This window comes from Erpetoichthys calabaricus, chromosome 10, assembly GCF_900747795.2.
Source record: "Erpetoichthys calabaricus chromosome 10, fErpCal1.3, whole genome shotgun sequence".
In the NCBI taxonomy this organism is placed as follows: Eukaryota; Metazoa; Chordata; class Cladistia; order Polypteriformes; family Polypteridae; genus Erpetoichthys; species Erpetoichthys calabaricus.
The window spans coordinates 134,146,096-134,171,820 of NC_041403.2; the positions used below are offsets into that span (position 1 = coordinate 134,146,096).

The 25,725-nt window shown below is 38.0% G+C and overlaps 1 protein-coding gene across 4 annotated transcripts in view; it reads right to left on the minus strand.

The window, feature by feature from the left end:
• Positions 1 to 1,306: 1,306 nt before the first annotated feature.
• The window catches only part of bcas1 (brain enriched myelin associated protein 1), a 106,530-nt gene continuing 82,111 nt past the window's right edge, over positions 1,307 to 25,725 (minus strand). The window contains exons 8-15 of one of the 4 annotated variants that reach the window (XM_028811918.2): positions 19,766 to 19,807; positions 16,562 to 16,765; positions 15,797 to 15,832; positions 9,385 to 9,405; positions 8,164 to 8,283; positions 7,163 to 7,228; positions 4,380 to 4,592; positions 1,307 to 1,913 (exon numbers count right to left, since the gene is read on the minus strand). In XM_028811918.2, the coding sequence (XP_028667751.1) occupies positions 1,839 to 1,913; positions 4,380 to 4,592; positions 7,163 to 7,228; positions 8,164 to 8,283; positions 9,385 to 9,405; positions 15,797 to 15,832; positions 16,562 to 16,765; positions 19,766 to 19,807 (777 nt within the window). In that variant the 3' untranslated portion in view covers positions 1,307 to 1,838. The remainder of the gene's footprint in view (positions 1,914 to 4,379; positions 4,593 to 7,162; positions 7,229 to 8,163; positions 8,284 to 9,384; positions 9,406 to 15,796; positions 15,833 to 16,561; positions 16,766 to 19,765; positions 19,808 to 25,725) is intronic. The other 3 variants (XM_051933106.1, XM_051933107.1, XM_028811920.2) reach the window with 3 other exon arrangements.

Genomic DNA, 25,725 nt, shown 5'->3' on the forward strand with positions numbered 1-25,725 from the left:
GTGCGTAGCAGGTTGGTGAGCAAAGCGAGCAGGGGGGCAAAGCCCCCTAGTATATATAAACCCTCAGTGATGTAGCTAGGGGTGGGCGGAGGGTGCGGCCTGCCCCGGGCGGCACATTTTTGGGGGACAGCATTATTGGCCAAAAGGCTCAGAACGCTTCACGTGTAAGCAGCAGGGTTCGGAAAAATATCACTCATGAATGAAAAAAGTAAAATTCTCTGATTTTCATCCACAAATGCTTCAAAAATCATTTTCAGACGGTCCTTCTGTGACGGCATCAGACACGGCAGTTGATATTTATGAGGCAATAACAAAAATAAACATTACACCAATAAAAATTTCAAGGAAGATAAACAACTAATTCCCAATGTATAATTTCGTTTCGTTAACAATCCGAATGCGTTCTTGCTCATCCCCACCTATCGCTTGTACACTATACCGGTTCTGGTTTTCGCAGCGTAATTATATTAAACTAATAATCAGAACACGACTTATCAATGCGTCTGTACTATATTCTTGTCTTGTTGATGCTTATAAATAATTATATGTGAAAAAATATTGTTATTTCTCTATATATAAATAAATATATGCAAAATGTATCTTAATTTTTCTCCATACGTCATTTTAATTTTCTATTTAAATAGGTTAACATATTCAGATACGTAGGAGGGCGGCAAATTGAAGCCTCGCCCGCCCCGAGTGGCGTGAACTCGAGCTATGCCACTGTAAACACTACCCATTGACTGGACAAAATGAATCCAGCTTTTGGATTGTGGCAAAATGAGTCATCAACGGTAATATGCACAATTTTGAAATAAACCGAGTCTGATGCGTTCATTTCTGCCAATGCTATTTCATATCACCAGGGTGAAGCTTTACTCCATGATTGTCTGAATGCTTTGTGAATTTGCACTTTTCTCCTGTATTAATGTGAAGTTTCTTCAGAGGCTCCAGTTCCCATACCTATTGAACTGTCCAGATAATTGTGAATTTTCTTCTTTAGTGTTGCCCATTCCTCTTTCTTTGACTCAATACTGCTGGGATTGTGATGTGGAGTGTCTCCAGTCCTGTCAGTTCTGCATATATGATGGATCACAATTCTCACAGTTCAGCTGTTTTAGGTTATCAGTTGTCAGCCTTACTTGAAAGATCCTGTGTAAAGTGACTGGTAAATATTCAATGACAAAAGGCTGATTATTCTCCCCTAATGCAGACAAACTGAAGCTCATCAGCCAAATAAAGTTGACTGTACAATAATGTTAAAGGACTCCCCAGTCCACAGAGACACACAACAATGGCAGCAAGCTGACCCAGTATTTTCCTTTTATTACAATGACTCAAGAGACATATTTCATTCAAAGTCTGTTACATTTCTGAATCTAAAAAATTAACCAAGATCTGCGCAATAAAGATATATTTGTATATTACAAAGGTTTTAATAACAAGATTAGTGTATTTTATATTCATGACAAATAAACCAAATCTGTGAACATTTGAAATAACTATCTGAACAAATGTTACATAAGCAAAAATCAGTGTCAGGCATTAACAGATTACCAGGTCATTTCAAATCTTTCATCTTTTCCCCCAATATCTCACATGATCATGTGCCATCTCGTGACTCCACCAGACTGATTTACAGTTAAGCTGAAAAAAATGAAAGGCATCAGCTCTCCGCTCCCCACTCATTTCTCCATGAATCACATACCCTAGCCCCCTGTTATTAGTTCCACAGATGTCTCATACATCATCAGCATTTTTGAGAAGGAGATGAAAAAGTCAGTCATTTCAAAGATGATTCCGCTTTCTGATTTTTAACATATTTTAATAATTTCTCCTTATTTTGCCTTCTCCAAAGGGAGAATAGAGACGGGATCTGTCTGCACCTCAGCATCAGACATCCTTTTTGATCCCTGTGAACAGAAAATATCATTTAAATTGCTGTTTCATTCGCAAAACTGACAGTGATATTATTAGTTATAATTTCCCAAGATTATACCCCACTTAAAGAACTGAAAGGCTAATTCATTCTATGATTAATAGTATGCAATTCCCAACTTGCTTTATCCATTGGAATGTTATGATGAACTGGGACCAATCTGGACAGCATTAGAAGTGAGGCAAAAGGAGATTTTGGCCAGGATGCCAGTCCATTTCAGGACACACACATCCACACCAGCCTGACCTAGTTAACCTAATATTTGCATCAATGAGATGTGTGAATGTTGTGAGATTACAGGAAGGAAATGAACAGTCAGCACAGACCTTGATGGAGCTGCAAATCAAAGTGAAATGCCTGGAGCTGTGAGGTTTGCACACTGTCTGTGTAAAGTCAACATGTTCTACCTGTGGGCTTTCTTCATGGCAAAGATAAGCATGCAACATTGAATGGAGATTCCAATCATTTCAGAGTAACCCTTAGACTGTGTCATTAATTCTAGCACCCAGCAAATCTAAATTTGGTTTAAGCAAGGAACAGTGATTCACGTCACATACATCTGATTTAATTTGTGCTTCCAAATTTAAAGTTTAGTGTAGCCCTTTGAAACACGTGGACATTACATTATTTTCCCCATGATATTTAGCGTTTCATTATTGGCATGTACCAATATTTCAGTCCCTTTATGTTCCCACAGTGTCATTGCTGCTAAAACAATGTAAAATATAAGACATATACAGTGTCTGAAAAAAGTGTTCACCTCATTGAACTTTCACATTTTATGGTCAAGCAACATTGAATCACAATGAAATTAATCCGGCTTTTTTGACATTGATCAACAGAAAAAGACTGTTTAATGTCAAAGTGAAAACAGGAGTCTGCCAAGAGGTCTAAATGAATTTTCACATATTAAATGCAAAATAATTGAGTGTGTAAGGATTCCCCCCTTCATATCAGTATATGCTGGATGCACCTTTGATGGCCATAGCAAGCCTGAGTTTTTTTACACAGGTCTCTCTCAGCTATCTGCGTAACTGTCAGGTTGCACGGGGATCATGAGTGAACAGTCTTTTTCAATTCCATCCACACATTCTCAATTGGATTGAGATTTGCACTCTGACTCGACCACTCCAGGACATTAACATTGTTTTGACGCTTTGTGCTTGGGGTTGTTGTCTTTCTGGAAAACAAACCTTCTCCCAAGGGGCAGTTTTTTTTGCAAACTCCATCAGTTTTTCTTCCCAGTGTTTTGCTGTATTCATTTAATCCTCCATCCCCACAAGCCTTCCAAGGTCTGCTGCAGAGGAGCATCCCCAACAGCACGATGCTTCCTCCACCATGATTCACAGTGTGTGTCTTTGATAATGTGCAGTGTTCCTACATGGTGTTTAGTTTAATTGCCAAAAAGCTCAATTTTGATTTCACCCGATCACAGCTGACTTTGGTCTCCCATGTGTCTTCTGGTAAACTCTGAGAAGTCATGTGTAGTTATATTTAACAGCGGCTTTCTCTTTGCCACTCTTCCATAAAGCTGTGACTAGTGAAGCACACAGACAATGTTTCTCACTGTAGCTTGTTGCTCCTTCAGAGCTCTTATAAGTCTCTTGGTGGCCCCTGTCACTAAGTCTTGTTCTTGCAAGATCACTCAGTTTTTGTGGACCACCTGCTCTAGGCAGATTCAAAGCTACACCATACTCTTTTCATGTCTTAATGACTGTTTTAACTGGACTCTAAAGGATATTTGCTGAGTTGAATGTTTTCATGTCTCCATCCTCTGACGTGTTCTTTTCACAGAGTTGCTTAGAATATTTTTTTGTCTTCATTGTGTAGGTTAGGCGACCATACTGACTTGTCACAAGTTGGATCTTCCAGGTAAGGTGCATTTATACCACAATCATCTGAGATCCCAGACAGATTATCTCAATTAAACTACTTCTGTAACTTCTAAAACCAACTGGTTGGACCAAGTGACAATTTAGGTGTGTTATATTAAAGGGACTGAAATACATATGCAATCAGTTATTTTATATTTCATATTTTCAGTTAATTTAGGCCAATTTCAGTCTCACACCTCCAGAGCCCTGAATTCAAATATTACAAACATTGCCTGTGTTTTTCCAGTCTCCGCCATCTAAGTGTGTTCTTCCCTGGATTTTCAGTTCCTTTGTAATTATTATGTATATTTAAGGTTGACTAGTGGTGCTAAACGTGCCTGATGTGAGTGAGTGTGGAGGTGTGCATGTGTGTGTTCAGTTCACAGCCCTCCTTCTCCCTAATGTTGATATAACTTCAGAAAGTTATAAGTTCAGAAAAATATTGATTAGATTCACCACCTCCTGACATTTTGTTTCAAACTCAGCCATACCGCACATATCACACAGTTTTTGTAATATTGCCATGTATTGCATATCATATAATTTTTGCTTTTGAAGGCACATACCAGGCCTTTGAAGAAGCCTCCAATCGAGGGTCTCTTCTCTAGTCTTTTTGGTGTTTCCTTCATGACTTCTTCAGTCGGTGAGGGAGCCTCAAGTACGTCCTCTTTTCTGCCATTCTTCTTCTTCATTTCTTGCAGAGACTTGTCCTCTTCTTTTACAGTAGACAGTGGAGCAGGCATTTCTTTTGCTTCACTTTTATTTTTGGGATCTAAGGTCTGCAGCATGATTTAAAGAGAAGTTAAAACCACTTCCACCCTTGTCCTTTGCACCAAAAGAACTCAAACACCTGTCTTTCTTACCCCTCCTTTCTATTCTGGGTGTGTATACACTTTTACAGCACTGTGTGTGCAGCTACAGAGCTTTTCTCTTCTAATTTCTACTGTCTCCAACAAGGCTGCTCCTTTAACTGATTCTCTTTAGTTTACCTGTCTGCAATGCTTGAGGTGTGACTTGGAGATGTTCTTTCTACTATTTATTGCCATTATGCTGACTGATGTTCACTTGTAGGCGCTTTCTCTGATACTTCATGGAGTTTAAACTATTTGGTCTGCTTAAGGTTCATTTGGGAGGTAATTCCATCTTCTTTTCCTCATTATACTCTATCACATTAGTCAGTTTGCCATACGACTGGAAAACTTTTCACGTTATTTGACCTTCACGGCATGCTTAAAGAATGATTTTGAGGTGCTCCTTCTCTTGTTTTTCAGTATGCTTGACCAGCCTGGCCTGATAATTTTCATTATTCTTCACATTCTTCATGGTATTTAGCCTTTTTGTTCTGCCTGAGCACAATTTTAGAGCTGTCTCTTTTGTGTGTTCTCTGCCTGCTTTACCTACAGTAGAGAGTTGACCCTTTTGTTCTTTCATACTGTCTGATTTAGCCAGTCAAGCTGAGATGTAGTAATGTAATTCTCTCTCATTTGCATCTTGAACAAACTTGTGGGCCTACACAGGCTAACTATATTGGTTGGGTTAACTTCAAATTCTACTGCCTCCATGGCTCTGCTGGCATGTATAGTTGATGTGTACCTGAGTTGCGATTACTCCTATTTTCCACCATTACTGAGGACACTGATTGCAGAAATTGATTCGCTAAAGATGATTGATCAAAACATCTTTCAGGTATGTTTAGCTCATTTTTCTTCTTCTTCTCTAACACTGTCCCTCTGTTAGTGGTTGGCTGCTTTGATGAATCTCCTCTATCTTTGCCTCTCCTATACTTCCCACTTCCTCATCCCTCTCTCCCTCGTATCTCTCCCCACACATCTCCCTGTCATCTGAGCCTCTGCCCCTCCTCATCATTTTCTACCTGTTACAGGCCTTCTCCAGATTCTCTCAGTTAACTCTCTGTTATTTCTCCAACCCTCTGCCCTCACCATCTAAATCTAGCTTCTCTAATTTTCTCGCTGGTTTTTACCACATTTACCCACCCTTTTAACCTCTTTATTAACCAATCTCTCCTTCAGAGAGATGCATAAAAACTGTGACCACTTCAGGATTCTCACTGCAGTTCTTTCAAGTTTCTCTTCTTCTCCTTCCTCTCTTTCTTAAATGACCTGCCTCCATACATCATCACTGCCCTTATAAATGCTAAATAGACCTTTACCAGCCTTTATAAATTTTCAGAGCTTTCCTCTTCTTAGACCCCAAAACACCACATCCCTTTGGACTCTGTCATATGCCTTTTCCAGATGTGCAAATACATAATACAGATTTTCCTTTCATCTAAACTCTTCACCTGTGGTTGTCACACAAAAAAATATCACATTTATAATTCAATGTCTTTTAATCCATGCTGTTTATCACCTATTCTTATGTGTTCTCTTAATCTGTCTGCCATTAAGTTTACCCCACGATAGTTACCACATCTGCTTTGTTTTGAAACAAATGGACCAATTCACTTATACTTCCATCATCTGGGATCTTTTCTTCATTCTACACCAGTTTCATCAATTCCAGCAGTCAGTTCTTCCTCACTACCCTGTGCTTTTGACATTTTGGTCTGTAACCATGAGGATCCAGGTGATTTTTCCTGCCTTCATGTTACTTAATTTACAATTTTTGTATTTTCACCAATGTTCCTTCAATCTCCCCCACTATTTCAAGATGCCCGTATCATTTTCTGCATTTAACAGTTGCCTCTAGAACTCCCTCTGTCTTCTTTTAATATCCCTCTCTATCTTATTTTATATGTAGGATATTTCCAATTTCGCTGACATTTTCCTTATCTTGTGTTTGTTGTTTTCTGCTATTTGTTATCTTACGCAGAAATTTTTCCCCTTCTTTTTCCAAATTCCAATACCTATGCTGCCCTTGCTAATTTCATCTGCTCACTTTGCGTTCTTGTTTAACTCCCTGTATCATTCATGTTTTGGAAATATGTAGCACTTTCTTATAAAGACATCTGATGTTTGTCAGTAGAGTTTGCGCCATTCAGCTTTCTTTGTGTCTATTTGCTTCAAACAGCTACATACTAGAAAAACTGCATACACACCACATTGCAGAAGTTATAATACATGTACAGTATATATCAGCCTTTGGCTCATAGCAGAGCTTTCTGAAGAATTCTTGCCATCTTTTCAGTACAAGCGTAAAGTTACATAAGAGAAGCTAAGAAAACCAAAGCTAAGAAAGCACCTGAAAGTCCCAGCCACTGGACCCAGAAACCAAGAGAAATTAAAGGAAGGTTTATATTAATAGCACCAGTGACAGATTCTTGAAATTCCACTGTAATAAAATGAAGGTGGGAACCAACACCTCTGCATTATCAGGAAAACACACTTACGGTCACGGGTGAATCTTTCTCATTTGCTTGCAAAGAATTTGCAACTGGCTCTTCCTCTTTGACAGTCTAATATATTAAAAAAAATATCAAGAACTCCTCATTCATTGGCTGTAACTGGTGACCCCTAGGTAAATCATGGAATGGCAAAACCTGCATACAATCAATCTAGGGCTGAACTATGTTGTAAACAGGGCCATTCCGGTGAACTTTGAGAAAACTAAATTAAGGGAGACACATTCATGAGTTTGTAGCAAATACTGGTAGAGTAACATATGTTTCTGTTCCCTCCCAATCTGGAATTCGCCAACATGGATAAAGATAAATGATCCAGACCTGGTCCTCCAGGTTCATTTTACCAGTATGATTGGATGGAAATGACTCCTCCATTTGACTTGTTGGAAAATTATCACTGGTGGCGTGCTCATGCATCATTCCAGACTTTCCACCTACACCTTCTATAATAAAAGGGGATAATCCCTTTTGTTTTTTTGCCGCAACTCTTTTTAGATACCTTTCCTTTCTGTTTACAGGCCTTACAAGTCTCCAGATAGCAGCAGTGGCCAAATCAGTGATGAAGTTACTAGGAATAAATACTCAGAAATCTTAGTCAGATGCATTCTTTTGAAATTGTTTTCTTTTTTTTTTGTTTAAGGCATTTCTGAAATAAATGATAACTCCAAACATATCAAATATGTAATATTTTTATATTGTATTAAAATTCAACTGATGGATTAAAAAAGAAATCCTGTTTCTGTTGACTAGGACAATGCCTCCTGGTCTCCTAAAGAGGACACAGAGAACTAACAAAGACATCAAGCCATGGAGGTTCATTTTCTTTGGACTGCGGTTTTAGTTTTAAATTATTCCCAGTGCTCCTCTTGGTTTATTCACAGTACAGTAAGATGTTTTTTACCATTTCATTCACAGGGAAGAGTTTGTACGTCTGATTTGAAAAGGACAACAGGACCTTAATGACAATGAAGTATCTGACAGTAACTCACCAGCTGTTTGAAGAAGGACACGAATGTTGACTTTGCAGGCTTTGTCTCTTCTGCTGGTTTTGCTTCCGGGGTTTTAGATTCTACAGGCTGGCTCAAAATAGACGGGATCTGTACCTCAACCTGGGAAGAATAAAAAAGTATATAAAAATAGACTAAAACTCTGAAGTGAGCAACAATTCCATCCTAAGGCTGTGACTGCTGTAACAGTGGGAAACACACAGAACTGAGCACACTGAATATCTGTACATAGAGGCATGCATAAATACAGATTTGTTCTTCAGTAGTGTAATAGAGAAACATCCTATGACCCAAGGAAAAGAAATAAATATTATTAACTAAAAACATGGTATTACTCTTTCCCCAAAGCATGTTAATGCAAGATTTTCTCCAAAGATCAACCTGTACTGGAGGTAAGGAACGTCAACACCAATAAACATACACCATTTGTCATTTAAAAAAACTTGTCAGAAACTTCAATCACAACATATGATGTAAACGGGAATACTGATGCAAGCTGCAAACACCACCGGGGGTTTTTGATGGTGCTGGATCACTTGTCAGTAGAGCACAGCTGTATATTGGCTAGTGAAAGCAAAATTAAGATTACCTTCTTCAAACTGTTCATGATTGTTTAAAGAAATTTCATCTACAATTTGATTTCTCCACAAAATATAGGTTTCCACCCTTTATCATTATAGTAGCACTTTAGATCATTCCGCACCAAAGATCTAAACCTGATGATGAGCAATTCCATTGTTGTTGCAAAAAGGTGTCTGATGATGCTACGCTGCTAACTTAGGAGTTATCTTCTCACACATGCAATAATGATGTAGTTACTTAACATTCCTTGGAGGAAAACTGTTAAAGTGTACCCAAATTTATGACTGGTACTCTCAGTAAATGCACATCATGCCCTGTTTCCCCCAAAAATCTCTAAAAACCACTTGTGCAGCACACCCATCATTGTCATTATAGGCATGACTACACTGAACACAGACCCCAGAAAAGTTTACACACAAAATCTCAAGAGAAACTCTTTAGAAATCTCACACCAGTGTGGACAGAATGAAAGAGGTCCCGCATTGAAAGTGATGAGCAGAAGTATGAAGAGGCAGTATTAACCTATTCCACCACCAGAGAGGTGAATATGAAATGGCAGGCTAGATAGAGCGCATGTCCATTTCAAGCCACAAGCACTAAATCTGTTTGAATTGTTCCTACCTGTGGACTGTCAACTTGGTCCTGTTGGAAAAGTAAAAAGAAACACATGGCATATGGAATCAGTGATAAAGGTGTGCTGTGGTATTTCTCACAAAGTACTAAAACTCCACACATAGGAAAATATTTTTGCTTTCATTTTTATTTAATCAATCAATATTTTCAGAGCATCTTTATTTTATAGGATATTTTTGTAACATTTTTCCAAGTATAATACAATTGAAAAGGAAACATAACATAACTTGACAGATGTCGGCTAGCCAAAGTCAAATCAATCAGTCAATCAAGCAATTGCAGTAGACATTGTAGTGTAGGGACTGAACATTAAACAACTAGGTCGCCAACTCAGTCACTGACATTGAGAAAGACATAATCTGCATGAGCTCCATTTTTTGAAAACTTGAGCAAAGGAATTTCTAAAATACAACTGTTCTATCTTCTTGAAGACAAAAGCTTTTTTTTCCACCAAATATTTTGTATGCTACAATTTGATAAACAGAGGCAGTCTCTCGATGTAACTGTACAAAGTGCTGATATGTATTTTGTGTAAGAATATGAGAGTATAGCAGTTGTTAATTTAAGATTATACCATCCCAAAATCCAAAGTGTAAACAGTATTTCACTGAAATTTTCAAATATTAATATTGCTCATTAGGACTATTCTTCATATTTACATTTAAACTGTTAGATAAAGAGTAGTAATGACAGAAACAGGCAGGTTTTGTGAAACTGACACTAAAACTCTATTTGCAGGTGATATTGTAATTGCAAAACAAAAGGCTCAATAAAGACTTTTTTGAAGTTTTAAAGTTTTGTATTTTTTCAGTAGAAACAGGGAATACTGCTCCCTAAAGCCTCATTCACACTCCCATGTTTATCTGTGTCCTTTTCTCCTGCCGAGAAAGCCATGTAATTTGTACCATGTTGGTAAAATCAATTCTACTTAGGCCTATCATTCACATAATAATAATAATAATAATAATAATAATAAATTTTCTTTATAGAGCACATTACTGTGCTTTCACCACACAGAAAGTTGCCAGTGTAAATCACCTTCCCCCATGCCATTATCTAGCAATTTCCCTAATCTAGCCCACTTCTGGTGATTGTTATTTCACTGGTTATCTTTATTTAAATACTAAATGACAGGCAGATGCATGAAGAATTAGTGCATGACATTTCCAAACGGCACTACTCATAAATGATTTTCTTTTTGTGTGAATGGAAGTGAAACACAACTTCTATCATAATTTATTTATGAAGCAAAATACTAGTTTTCACTGCAATTCAATTTTATGAAATAATTTTTGATCATCATGAATAAAGAGCTTGCACTGCTCAAATGTGGCTTAAAGTGTTACATTTCGGAGCCATATGCATTATATGAGCTTAAGATGTTTTGATCCCATCCTATTCCTTTTGCAGGGAATGGCATATTTAGTTTTTCAACCTGACAGTAGGTGGGTATAGAACCCTTGACATGCTAGGCAGTGCACATATTATGGATATATTACCAAAAAGTAGAAACCGGGGGTTGTAACAAACAACCCTTTTTCTACAGACAGGTTAAATGACTTGCTCAGGGTCATTAATGAGTTAATGTTAAAGAATGAACTGACATCCTTGTGGCTTACAGACCAGGGGCCTCATGCATAACACCGTGCGTAGAATTCACACTAAAACATGGCGTAGGGAGAAAAGCGGAAATGTTCGTACACACAAAAAAATCCATAAATCTGTGCGTTCGCCAACTTCCACGTTCTTCCGCTCCATAAATCCCAGTCAGCATGAAAAGTAACGCACGTGCATGCGCCTGCTGCCACTACCAAACTCCTTCTAGAATTATGCCTCCTTAAATATGCAAATCAATATAAATAGCCCTTAAGATCAGCGTTCTGTAAAAAGGCAATGGCAAAAGCACGGGGGGAAATAAAAGAATTTCAGCGAATATCAAGTGGAGGCAAGGAAAAACATACTATTTGTTGGTTTAAACAGTGTTTTAAACAAAAGGAAGTTGATTGAGTAACATAGAGTGTCGGAGAAACTTGAAAGCTGAAGTTCACAAAGTCGCACAGTGCTCAAAACAAAAAAGTTGTCAGACATCAAAGTCGCCGTGAAAAGGCGAGTCTTAGCCCACCGTCTGAATGTCATATGAAAGCTTATTAGGGTACAGAGAAAAGAAAAAAAAATAGGAACACAGTGGAGAACAAAGCTCTAAATGTCAACTTTAATCTCGAAATTTCCACATTAATCATGTAATTTATTTTGTCATTAAAGTAGAACATACTAAACTTCATCTTAAAATTATTTAATTTACTAGCTTCTCAAATCCCATTGTAACTAAAGTAGTATGTTAAATGCTTTGTTTTGTATTTGTTCTTCTATGTGCTCTATGTGTGTGAATTCTCTTCCTCTGACTGGATATAGAATCCATTACATTCGTGATATTACAACTCTCTGAATAATTAAAATACTGAGATGTATACTTGATATCATTTTCATGATGATAGGAGTTAAAGCACGTTATTAAACATGGAAACACGGTTGCGCAGTGAAAGTGATGAGCTGGCGCCCTGTTCAGAGATTGTTCCTGCCCCAACCTCCCCACCCTCGCAAAATGCTTGCTGTGCCATGCACGACCTTCAATGAAATAATTAATTGCAGCAGTACTGTCTCTTTCAAACATACTAACCCCCAATTCCTGTCCTTCCTGTTCTTTCTCCAAATATCCAATTGCCACACAATCAGCTCTGTAATAGATGTTAAGCCATCTGTAAGCTGAGAACGCAGATTCTTCAAAACTTTTAAGGAACATCGAAATATCTTCATAGTACATGTTTAATTATTCTATCCATCTATACTTCCAGTTTCACACCAGCCCCAGCAAGAATACAGCGCGAGGCAGGAACAATCCGTGAATGGAGCGCTAGCACCGTGTCCTCACATGTTTAATTATTAACAATATAGTTTATTTAAATGAAGTTAAAGTTTTATCTGTATAATATAATAAACATATTTTTCTGCATTTCATCTTAAAAATAATATTGTTATCATATGTAAATACGCACTTTATAAAGTGGCTCAGGTTGTGCAATATTATAACTGTATCGCAAGTTTACAGTGAGGTAATTGTACTTATAAGTACAAACAGTTCTACAAGGAGCATTTGATGGACTGAATAATGGCATTTATAGTTCTTGAGATGAAACTGTTTCTGAACCACGAGGTCCATACAGAAAAGACTCTGAAGCATTAGCCGTATGAGAGCAGTTCAAATAGGCAACATGGCTGAGGCAGCGTGTGCTTGAGGCTGTATACTGATAATTCTCTTTCTGATCAGCTGCTGTAGATGTGTGATTCCACACTCAGATACAGTGACATAAATATTCCTAGTGGTGCAGTGAGAGTAATATGGAAAAAGATGATCCGCTGTGGCAACCGCTAACTGGAGCAGCTAAAAGAAGAAGAAGGTGCAGCGACAGTAACAACGCTAAAGCAGCTATTGTTTTTGGATTAGTTTGGCTATTCCATGGACCATTATATTGTTAGAAGTTAATTACAATCAGTGTAAACTAATAAATAATGTTCGGTTAATTTCAGTGTATATGATAAAGCTGCGTCAGGGATGTGGATCTAAAAAAGAAAGGGAAACCACACTGGAACAAAAGCACTGCTTTGACTCTGGTTGCCGCCAGTTTGCAAAACCGAGTGGAGAACTTGTGTACGCCAGGGTTTGAGCTACCGTGGAAATGTGTGTGGCTTTACGGCAAGTTTATGTATTATATATCGCAATTTGAGCGTGAAAGCAGGAGTACGCAACATTTTTGTGCGTACGCACTGTTTATACATGAGGCCCCAGGTCTTCACTGCTAGGCTATACTACCTTATTTGTGTAAGGTGTTACAGTGATTGCAGTCCTTTCTCCTAACACTGAAAATATGTATTGATAATGCAGGAGACACACATATAACCATTTAAATGGTTACACAACACCCAGCACTGAATTTGCTTTTTCCAGTGATAAGCAGCCTTTCTGGTAAATGCATCAGTAACACAGAAACACGCAGATAAAAGCTGAGCTCACAATGATTACCAGCTGTTAGGAATAAGAGTTGCAAATATTGTCTTTGGATTTGTGAGCATGTAGAGTGCTATTTTGATCATTTGCCATGATGACTCCTGATTAGCTAATCAGTAGCAATGGGAAGTTAGGCATCACTACATTATTCAGTTACTTATTTAAATGCGTTTTAAATTATTGTTCACATATAATTCTGTGTACTAAGCCTGTCTTAAGCCTGGGAATGTGTGGCTCATAGCAATGCAAACATGAATTAAAATTTTTCAAGTACAAGAACACCTATATTCTGAAAACTACCCTTGGGATCAATAAAATAAACAAGTAAGTAAGTATGTATGTACTGTATGTATGTATGTACAGTATGCATGTACCTACTGTATCTATCCAAAGCTACAATGCATGAGCTGACCTGACGCAATTTAGTATTCCCTTGACTTTAATAAGTGGGCTTTCCAAAACTCACCATACTCTGATTCTTCCATTGGGATTAATAAAGTATCTATCTATCTATCTATCTATCTATCTATCTATCTATCTATCTATCTATCTATCTATCTATCTATCTATCTATCTATCTATCTATCTATCTATCTATCTATCTATCTATCTTCTCTTCAGTATATCAACTAGACTACTGTACTCTAACAGTTAAGGTGAGTGGTTGTGAGCAGATGATGTAGAAATTAGGATAAAACTTAATTTTGGAAAAAGTAATGGAGATCATTGTTACATTTTTGTCTGATGCGTTTATCAAAGGATTCAAGATTAGGATACATTTCAATTGCTTACCCCTGGGCCAGCACTACACACTAGCCTCCTTGCAGTCCTGCTGCTCGCGTATGGGGATGCAAATGTACAATTTAAACATATTTTAATATTTTCATTTGAAGAACACTTTGCATCAACATGCCATATAACTGCCCGTGACTGAATTTCATTTCTTTCTCTCTATTAAATTAAATTACTTTTTCGAATGTTTGGCTCTGAGATTTGTTAATTGTCTTTGCAAAAGCTATTCTAACAGGAAACTGTTAAATTTTGAATGCAAAATGGCATATCAAGATCTCCTTTGTTGTCTAATGTTATCCCCTGAAGATGTACTACATCTCAGATGTACTACACTCTCCACCTTGCACTTTTAAACTTGCACTGTGTTTTTATCACTCTTTAATTAATATTGTTTTTATCAGTATGCTGCTGCTGGAGTATGTGAATTTCCCCTTGGGGATTAATAAAATATCTATCTATCTATCTATCTATCTATCTATCTATCTATCTATCTATCTATCTATCTATCTATCTATCTATCTATCTATCTATCTATCTATCTATCTATCTATCTATCTATCTATCTATCTACATTACTTTCTTGGATACATCCTTCTTTCTACAGTAATTTGTGCGGTGGAAGACTGGACGGTGTTAATGGTTGGAGATATTCTTTGTGATATTGTAAGTTGTTGTTTTAATCTTCCACACCATCACCACCAACTGTTCCAGCATAGTCTGATGATACTCATTTAACCATTTTACCGTGTTACCGATTGAGATTTTTGGGGTAAATTCGTTTGACTTCCTCATTCCTAGGTGCTAGGATTGCCTGTGTACTCATTTTTTCTGTTGATAACCCTTCGTGATGAAATTCTTCAATAAGATTTAGACATAATACGTCTTCTTTAATTGGGAACTTAAAGTGAGGAAAACGATAAAACTTATAAGAGCTGAGAGTGCAGGAAGTGTGTCTGACAAAAGCATTTTAGAAGACTGAGATGTGAGAGTACCGTGGTCTTATTAGAAAATGGTTGATAGGAGGGTGTGACTTGAAAGAATTTCATGGCAATATTCTCGTCTCGCGGGACTTGAAAAAATCTTTTCCAAAAAGTCTTGTCTCCTAAAAAGTCAAGTCGTGTCGAAAGATTTTTTTATATAATAGAGAGATATTTTTTACACAAATGGAGTTCAGGCAGATTACATGAATTACTCAGGGTCAGAAAGTAATTAGCAGTTAGCTTCTGAGCTGGTAGCTTCTGTGCTTTCCAGTTCAGTGTCTTAGCCACTACACCTCCCCATTGTGCCATTCAGGATTGAATGAGTAGAATGAGTTGCAGGCACTTGAAACCTTTCAGTTTGATTTGCTTCAAAACAGGCAAACCTAGACTCTCCCAAAGCTCCATGAGACTAGCTAAACAACTTTTAAAATTCATCCTCCTGATCCCAAAATGCTTTGGCTACACCCAAGACTTGTCACCCATTCAGACATGTGTTTAATGAGTCACCCATGCAAAGCACACCATCCCCAAAGCAAGCTCAGAGATGTTCTCAACTTTCTTGTACCTTTGTATCTTGAGTCTCTGATACTTCCTGCATTGTCTGGAGAGAAGCAGACAACAAAAGCATTTGAATTGATTGCATTGCTTGAAAATCCAGTAAAGCCACATTACTTCTCTGTTACTTTCCCAATGGCATTTTGGTTCTGTGGGTTCTAATAATCATATGTATATATCATTCAGTGATTCAGAATCACCCAGGGTGTACCATCATGTCAGAAGAAACACATTATTAAGCAATACAACAAATGAGTAAAGCCAAGGATATTTATAAATGAATGTGTTTAAATTAAATGTGTTTAATAATTGTAGCCCAAAGGTTTTTTCATTCAATCTTTAATTTACTTAAATTTAATTTATTATAAAATTAGATTTTATTAACCATCATGCAACACTTAATACACCAGATATCAAACATAACCACACACACAGCATCCTTCTCTCCTGTTTACCCTCGTGGTTTGTAATCAATAATGTGGCAGTACTGTTCTCAGCTAAAAGTAATGAAAAATGTTAATCAGCAGCTCAGCAACAAATGAATATGAAAAACTGTCATCATTTTATAGCACTTTTATGAGCACAAAGCTTTTCTAATTCATGGTGAACCAGCAAAATGATTATTCTCATTTGTTTGTTCACCTTGGGAGAATTTAACTGGCAGTCATGAATAAGCCATCTTGTGTTCCTCTTTGGTGAGACAGGCTGTTCCTCTGTGATCATTTGCTGTGTACTTAATATAAAATGCTTGCACTTTACTAAGGATGAGACAAACCTTTTGTTTGAAGAGTTTACTGAAGGGATTTGGAGAGCTCTCTTTAGCTGGCTTCTGCTTCACCGGGCTTTCCAGCTCGTTGGGTGTCTCCTTCGGTGGGTCCACTAGGGTACCTTTCTGCTTGGGTAGGACTTCAACATTTTTGTTTTCCACCTTACTCGCTTCTTGTACAGAAGAGGGAGCTGCATCAACTTCTTGAGTCCCCTATTGGAAACTCCAGTGAATTTCACAGCAATATTGATTTGACAAAAACATTAAGGAGTATTACAGGTCAGGGCAGTTTTCTTGGTGAGCAATTGTATTCTTGACAAAAACATGTAAAGTCAATAAACACATTGTTATAGTTTCAAAATAAAGATGTTTATCTGGGGAATAAACATTTTTAGTCCAAAAAAGACACTGCAATTAATTTAAAGCGACCGAGCACTACAAATTTAAAGAAACATCATGGAGGAACTCAAACTCACACTTATACTTGACAGAAGGGAACAGAACTGAACTTTAAATTATGCTATTCTGACTTAGATTTATCATCCACGCCACACTAATTTGCAGTGTACACCAAAATGAGAGATAAATTACAGGAACAGCAAACAGTGGATGTCGCTGAAAATAGTAATACTGAAAATATTCTGTCTAATTTTTACCTCTACTAATATCTGTTATTTGCTCTACAAAGCTAATTCTTGTGAGGCCCATGACAAAACTAAATAGTTTAATTTTAAAACTGCCCACAGATCCAGGTTGCTGCCTAATCCCTGTCTGCATGAATTCTGTAGGTTCTCCTTGTGTTCATTTGATTTTTTTTTTTTTTACAAGTAATCAGGTAACTTCCACATTCTAAAAGATATATAAATTAAATTTATGATTCTGAATTGAGCTTGACTATGTGTATTGACAGTTTTTCAGCCTGTCTAGAGCCTTGTGTTTTGTGATTTGCTTGATGCTTCAAGGACAAAAATCGAAGGGTTTAGGAAGTGATGGACACATTTGAATTCTGTCACAGTCACTGTCTGTATGCTGTTTGCATGGCTGCATTATGTTTGTATAATATTTATTACCAGTAACGGCGCACTGCATGATAACATGCAGTGAATATACTTGACTTGAGCATTCCTAGTTTTCATACTCTTTCTTTCTCTGTACATTTAGCATTGGTTTTGCTCAGAGATTGATGCGCTTGCTGATTCCTGAGCAGCTCTTCTTTTCCACTCTAGTGGCCCTCTTCTTGTCTTTCGTTGGCATCTTTTCGCATTAAAACTGATTAAGTCAGTGTTTGTGGTGCAATTACTTAGTACATTTTCTTTAATTTTTCACTTAAGCTGGCACTTAAGTCTTCAATCTACCTCAAGAATGATTTAAGATATGAAGAGGTAGGGGACGTGCCGGCGAAGGTGGTAGGGATGAGAACGGCGCCCGCACTCATGTGGCGCACGGCCGCCCTGATGCCCGCTGCTGAGAGTTGATTTTACAATAAAATAAAATAAAAATAAAAAGAGGAATAACCTTGGAAGTCAATCATCACCCCGAAAGCGGATAGTAGACATCACGTAGTATATGTGTGCCAAAATTTAGGTCAGTAGTTCAAACGGTTTATGAGCTACAGGTGATTTAAAATCCTGGACAGATAAACGGACAGCCATGGTAGCATATTATATATAATGATGGGTCCTGTTTCTTTCCACCCACATCCCTAAGATGTGCATATTAGGTTGTGAAACCGCAAGAGGCAGTGTGACCATTACTGGACACTACAATAGACTGGTATTACATAGGCTCCAGTTCAATTAAATCCTGAAGAGAAGTCAGAAAATAGATCTATTGGTTAATATACCCATTCTTCCAAAAGAGTTTTTGCTCACCAAAGTAGTTTCCTGAAGCAGTGTACACAAAGCAAGAGCCTTAAAGGAGACAGAATCTCAGTAGAAAAGAAAAGGAAGCACTCCAGTCCAAGAGAATCACACAGTTTATCATATTAGATAATGTGAACTTTATCCTCACAGATGAGATTAGGATGAGATTGTTCTGATATACAGTAATCCCTCACTACTTCACGGTTCACTTTTCGTGGATTCACGACTTCGCGGGTTTTTAAATACAAGTGATTGCCCGCCTATCGCGGAAGTTATGTTCCAGACCCATCAGCAACAGGAGAAAATCCGCGATATAGAAAGACCATATAAATAAACATTTTTATAGTTTAAGCCTTAAAATACCCATCCCACATGCTTTAAACACATGTAAACTTATAAAACACACTTTGTTAACACATATGATATGTGGATGTCGGGCTAAGGATATGAGTAACATCTCACTATTATTAAACATTTTAACTTCACGCAAGACAAGACAGTGAGACAGGAAAATTGGTGATGTACAGGCTTAAAATTATTGACACGCAGAGCGACAAGCAGCACAAAGCCAGCACAAAGTCCACTTCTCCTTAGCGTTCATTCAGCTCCCCACCCCCTTGACAATGCGAAGTGGCAGGAGCATACTGCGCCTCCGGGGAGGGGGGTTTGAGCGAACGTGCGTTCAGCCCTCACACACCCACACTCCTCCTCCTCCTTCCGAACGCGCAGAGCGACAAGCAGGCATTTTGGCAGAAGCAGCACAAAGTCCATTTCTGCTCTGCTCAGAGTTCAGCCGCCCCCCTTCACAAAGTGAGTACAGACACATTGACGTCTGATCGCTGCATGCAGTGTGCAGTGTTGGTCTGCGGTGTTTAAGAATGCAGAAAGTGTTTAAGAGCATAGGAAGTGTTTATAAGAGTGTGGGAAAGGGTAACAAGAGAGTGAGAAAGGTTTATAAGAGTGTGGGAAGGGTTTATAAAGCCTTAAAATATATATAAATAATAAAATAAATATAGGTCGCTACTTCGCGGATTTTCACCTATCACGGGGGGCTCTGGAACGTAACCCCGCGATAGGTGAGGGATTACTGTATCTATTACATTTTCAACTTGATATGTTATTCCACACTTAATTATTAGTGAGAAATTGTGATGAATAACAAGTAGAACTACTCCAGGCTAGAGTGAAGTTTTGTATCAAGCATCCTAAGTTTGTGTTTTCTTTAAATCACACACTGTATGTGTACACTGTATTTTGAATCTTTTTAATACATATTAGTTCAGTTCTGTTTTGGAGCCATACACACACTCACAACCAGAAGATGGCTAATCTGAAAAACAATTTTACTTACATTTGATCTTGTATCATCGGTTTGTGACCCATCCTTTGATGACTGTAAAACATGATAGAAGACTGTCGTTATTTTTTAATTCTTGGTATCAGAAAATACAAAGATAAACTAGTTAAAGGCCTAGTATTCCAGCAAACATGTGCAGCGTCCGTCTTTAGAAATGACCCTTTTCATGGGATAAAATAGGCTATATGCACAACCTCTTCTAGAGACTGCATCGGTCAGCTTCATCACTTCAGGAGCTGATATCAAAATGGTCTAGCTGTAGCGTTTTTCACCCAATCGCTTCAGGACGTGCCAAGACTTAACAGTAAATGATGTTAGTCGCATTATTCCAACATTGTGCCAAACATCAGGAGCTAAAAAGGAGAAGGGCTTCAAGCTACATGCCTCAAGCTACATCCCCAATTACGAAGGTAAGATCTGGATGTATTAAAAGCTTGAACTGACATGGGACAGATATGTGATTACATTAAGCTTCTTAAAAAAAACAGAATTTCAGGTATTAGTTATTAAACTTTATTCAGTGACAGGTGAATATGTATGTAAGCTTAATACTGCAATGGCACAAGACATACTATATTAGCCAGGGATGAATCACTAAAAGAATGAGCTGGCATTACATCTTCAATTGCAGGAGCACCAATAAAAACGGCAATTCTGCACAATCACACATGCTTTTCCAAGTAGTGCAGCAAAAGGTAACTAGTCTTTTTAAGGATAGCGAGTCACCTCAAAGAGCCATGTAAAGAGCAGAGAATCTATCAATTGGGGTGTCGATGCTACAGTACATATTAATATGAATGTGCTGGACATCTTTCCTCATAAAAAAGCAAATGAGAAAACAAAACGATGATTTCTAAACCACTGCTTCTTTCTAAGGGTCTCGATTTGTTTACTCAGCTGGAGGATCTCCTCTCTGAGAGACATATTTTCATCAAGCATTAGGTGGACAACTGCAGGAGCCAAAGCATAGTCATGGACCTCGTGGATTTTATCATCCTCCTCCTCGCCTAGTGTGTCATCCTCTTTCGGTCGCTTTCTACTGTCCTAAACCCCTGGGGTTGAAAGTGAAATGGAGCAATTCTTCCACAAAAACAATGCAGGACCTTCTCCCTTTTTCAACAGTTGCTGCCCCATCTCAGACCCTGGCTAACGAAAATCAATTTTTTTAAAATGCCGGCCACAAACTTGAATATGGGGACTAAAATGTAAAGCTCTCTCTGTGGATAGCAACAATACATCGCTTTGGATGGATGTATGAAAACTAAGTACCTTGTTGTCCTTACTGAAAGCTGAAAAGGTACACAAAAATGTTCATCTGTAGAACTATCTGTATACTGTAACTTAAACTTCTTTTTCTTTGACATTTTCACCACTGAACAAAAATCACAACTGCAATATGGACAATGAAAGTGAGTGAGCTGGCTGAGATTTCACTGGAAGTACGTCAGCAGTACGGTGTGCATATAGCCTATATAACCTATTGGTACCTGGCATGGCAAGTATACATCGTTAACTGACTGGTATCTGCACAATTGCCTGATAGGCATTAGTGTGGGAGCGTATGCATGAGTGAACAGTGTGATGACACGATATCCCACACAAGTTTGGTCTTGATGTCGCCTGGCTGGTTTCTTTTCTACCCATGACCTTTTATTGGCCTACAATATTTTGGGAAAAGAACATAGGAATGAAATTATTGAAAATATACAGAATAGGGAGAAATACTTACAAATAGACACACAGAGTCAGAAATTAATAAATGAAAGATTTTTTTAAAATGTTTTATATTGTGTTTCTATCTTGTAATGTGCATTATGATGGCAGAGTGTGCTGTACTGGAATGTAACCTGTTGTCACGTGTGAGCACATAAGCTTTTCCAAACTCATTAGTGGTAAACAATTCCACACTGGGACACAAGGGTACGCTGTCGCTGACAGGATCATCTCTTCTTTCTCTCACAGTACTGAGACACTACCCAAGGAGGGCAACTGACTAACTACCTAACTAACTGGCAAGTGACTCTGCCTCCTCCAACATTAAGTCGAGGAATTCCCGGCAGGAGTCGTCTTATTCCAGAGAGAGCAGACAACAGAATGAAGCTCCCAAACGAATTACGACCGTTCTACAGAACATTGCACCATCCTGAGTTTTGCCTTATTTTGACCTGCTTTTTATATCTTGTTGTACTTTTACACTCCATCGAGCACCTGTTTATTTTGGCATTTTGAAAATATTTAAAGGGGTGACCCAGTTGGTATCCCATCATTTCTTTGTGGACAGTGTGTTCCCATAGTTGACGACACCATTTAAGTTCAAGTTTAAATTCAGGTTTGCACCCAGTACTGACACTACTGACTTTGATCTACTTTGACTCACTTCTTGAATAAGCAAGCTTAGTAAACAGATGAATGAATAATTGAATGTAATACAAGCCCCTCAGTAGCAAGAATAGGGGCTTTGTTTCAAGTTACAGTGACTAATGTATATGGAAGAAGAATGCTATTGTGATAGTGATGCTTATCTTTTCAATCAGCCATACACATGCAGAAGGAAGGAGAATTTTCCTGCTTATCTATGTAGTGAATGCTCCCTCCTGCTAGACCAAGTAATATAATAAACATGATATACAGTATCTACTAGCCCCATGAGGGCACAGTGATGCAGGGTTCACTCTGATCTTGATGTAGTGTACTAAATGAGAATCTTTGAAAACTGGGCTAAAAACTCGCATGCATTGGTTCCACTCAATAAGCTGTCTGTAAAGTACTTGATTAGGGAAGGTATATCATGAAAGTACAGACAGAGACAAATGTACCCCAATGCAGTAGGTAACAGAAGGGAAACCCATTATGTTACTTTTTGGCAGCTTAATGCCAGTAAAATTGGACAAGTGACATATAATCCAAAGACTATAACCAAGAATTACAGGTTTTAATTAAGCCATGTGGAGGAGTCCTAAAAGCATAGCCTTGGGAGATTTTTATGCCTCTCCTGACCCCAGAAGTGATTCCTGGAGTTTCTCATGCAAGTACTTCCTGGCTGAGCTTAAAAGTAACTTCTGGCCATTAGGTCATTGAGTGCGGAGTAAGAAGGAAGGATTTGATGAGAGAAAGTGAGAAAAAAATAGTAGTGGAGGCTAAATCAATAAATAGTTATAAAATAAAAATCTATACTCCTGCAGTATATAAGCAATAAATCACAATTTAAACATCAGGAAATAAATATATATTTCAAAAAATGTTTTTCAATTAAATATATGAATAAATGGAACACCTAAGGCAGAAGTGAAAACAAGACATGACATTCAGACATTATGGCTCTGTTCACACTACCATGACATTTTTAACCCCCAGAAATGGAGACTTTTCAAAACACACTCCAGAGCCATATACTTCTGAAAATGCCAGCTTAACGTTGCAATGTAGACTAGTGAAAATGTAGACTTTTGAAAATGCACACTCTTATCACACTTATTATTTAGTCCTTCCATGATTGGATCCTGCTCATGACAACGTCCCATTCCTTGATTAGTCACCCTTTATGGAAGAAAAACATGTTTCGTTATAGCAGACAGAAGTGTTACATTCCATGGTACTTTCATGGTTGTGTTGCTTATCTGTATGCATCAAAATGATGTTTTGTCCAGCTTGAATGCTGCATACATGCTGCATACATGCACAAAAGGTAAATCATTTACTGGTCGCTGCAGTTTTTCAATAATCCCCTGGATGGCAGTGTTGTCATCCCTTTCAAGGAATTTTCTACTGGTGCACACAGTACATGTGACCTTCTACATCATATGTGTTTTCAGCTGTTTTAGAATATATGAAGGTACTTCAAAAGCGATTTGAAATTGCCATTTTAATTTAAAAACTAAAAAAAATTAAAACATAGTAATATGGACGGAGTCTAAGTGCACTGAAGACAAGCAAAATCATAGGCTTCTTTAGATTTTATCTTTGAGATGAGATAAATAAAAAGAAAAAGAAAGCTACAATATCCTAGCAATTGCAGAGCAATAAGCCTAATGTCAAATATGTCAAATAGGTTCAGTGGTTATTGTTACTTTTAGTTTTTTAGAGTTAAGTCCTGTACCCAGTCAATGTCTGTATGGGCTTATTCTCAGGGTATTTGGGTTTTGCTTGGGAAAATTAATAAGTATACACTGGCATTGTGCAAGTGTGGGTACAAGTGTGAGTATGTCCTGTGTTAGATTGCCTTCCATTCTAGGCCAATTCCTCCCTTTTATCCAATGTTGCTGTAGCTGGTGTGGTTCTGGCCCCCCTACAATCCTAAACTGGATTAAGTGTATTTGAGAATGTTATATCAAAAAGAAAATATAACAACTTTCTGATCAACTTCATCCTGTATAAGATTATGCAAATTATCACACGTAACAATATTATAATTTAGGAAAATATTGCCTAGACACTTTTGAACAATCAACTAGTGTGCTAGACAAAAGAAAGTCATATGACTTTGAATGCAGTATTTCAAGCTTGCGGTCAGTGTGTAGAAGCGAATAAAGGGCAAGTAAAATGTTCAGTTATATTTCTAAAAATTCTGAATATTAATCATGTGACATTATGCTCATAGTATACAATGGGCTTGTTAGACCACATCAGAAAGGAAGTATTATGTGCAGTTCTGGATACAACAGACTTGGCAGAACTAGACATTGAACAGATAAGAGCAATCAGGAGAATCTCTACATTAATAACACTACACAACAAAGTTTTTGCTTCTTGAACACTGTTGAGTGTTTCTTATAGATTTTTAGGTGCTGATCACGAATATCACATCAAAATTTACCCATCACGTACCGTTTCAGTTTTGTCATGATTTTTTTCTTATATTTGTATCACTCCCATAAGTGACTTATCAACAACGGTTTGTGCAGCTCGGGCATGTCCAGGCATGGAATCAGGTCAGGTTGGAAGCTGTTCTGTGGAAGTTGACATCCTGGGCAGGTCTGAACGAGCTTGACGCTGTCTCAGAATGCTATAAAGGTGGCTTGCATACACCAATCCTGCTCATTTGGTTAATATAGATAGTCAGTGTGTATGTATAGTATCAGTATAGTAAAGTATAGTATCTGTAGCAATATAACAGTAAGTAAGCTTGATGCTATAGACGTTTTGGTGTCGGGCGATATGTCTCGCCAATGTCGTAACAGCCGCGATACATTCTGATATATCTGTGGCGAATATACACGTGCGCCTCAGAGATGTTGGGTGACTGCTCTTGTGAAGAAAGCTTATCATCTGTATTTTGGCTGCAAAATTGGTGATCAAGACAAGGAATGGGCACCTCATATTAGCTGTGCGACATGTGCTGTCAGTCTGAGAGCCTGGCTCAGAGGCACTCGAAAGACGATGTCGTTTGCTGTTCCGATGATATGGCGAGAACAGAAAGACCACGTGACGGACTGTTACTTCAGTCCAAATTGAATGATATGGTCAGAGATTTGGGTCTGTCAAAAGGAAAAGCCTAGCTGCTGGGTTTGAGACTACAGGAATGGTGTTTGCTGTCACCAGGTACGAAAATTTCTGTGTTTCGAGGCCAATATCATGATATAACCAAATTTTTTGCACAAGTTGACAGTCTCTGTTTCTGTTGTGACATTGAAGGATTGTTCTCGGCCTTGGGTTGTGATCACAACTCGGAAGAGTGGCATCTTTTCATTGATTCATCAATGTTAAGCCTGAAAGCTGTTCTGCTACACAAAGGCAACATTTATCCTTCAGTACCTGTTGGCTGTGCAGCACACATGAAAGAAACATATGAGAATATGGAACTGTTACTGAAGTACATCCAGTATAGCAGGTACAACTGGAATATCTGTGGAGAGTCGTTGCTCTGTTACTAGGACTGCAGCTTGGCTATACAAAGTACTGTTGTTTCATCTGTGAATGAGACAGCCGTGCCAAAGAGTCGCACTATTCTCGACAGA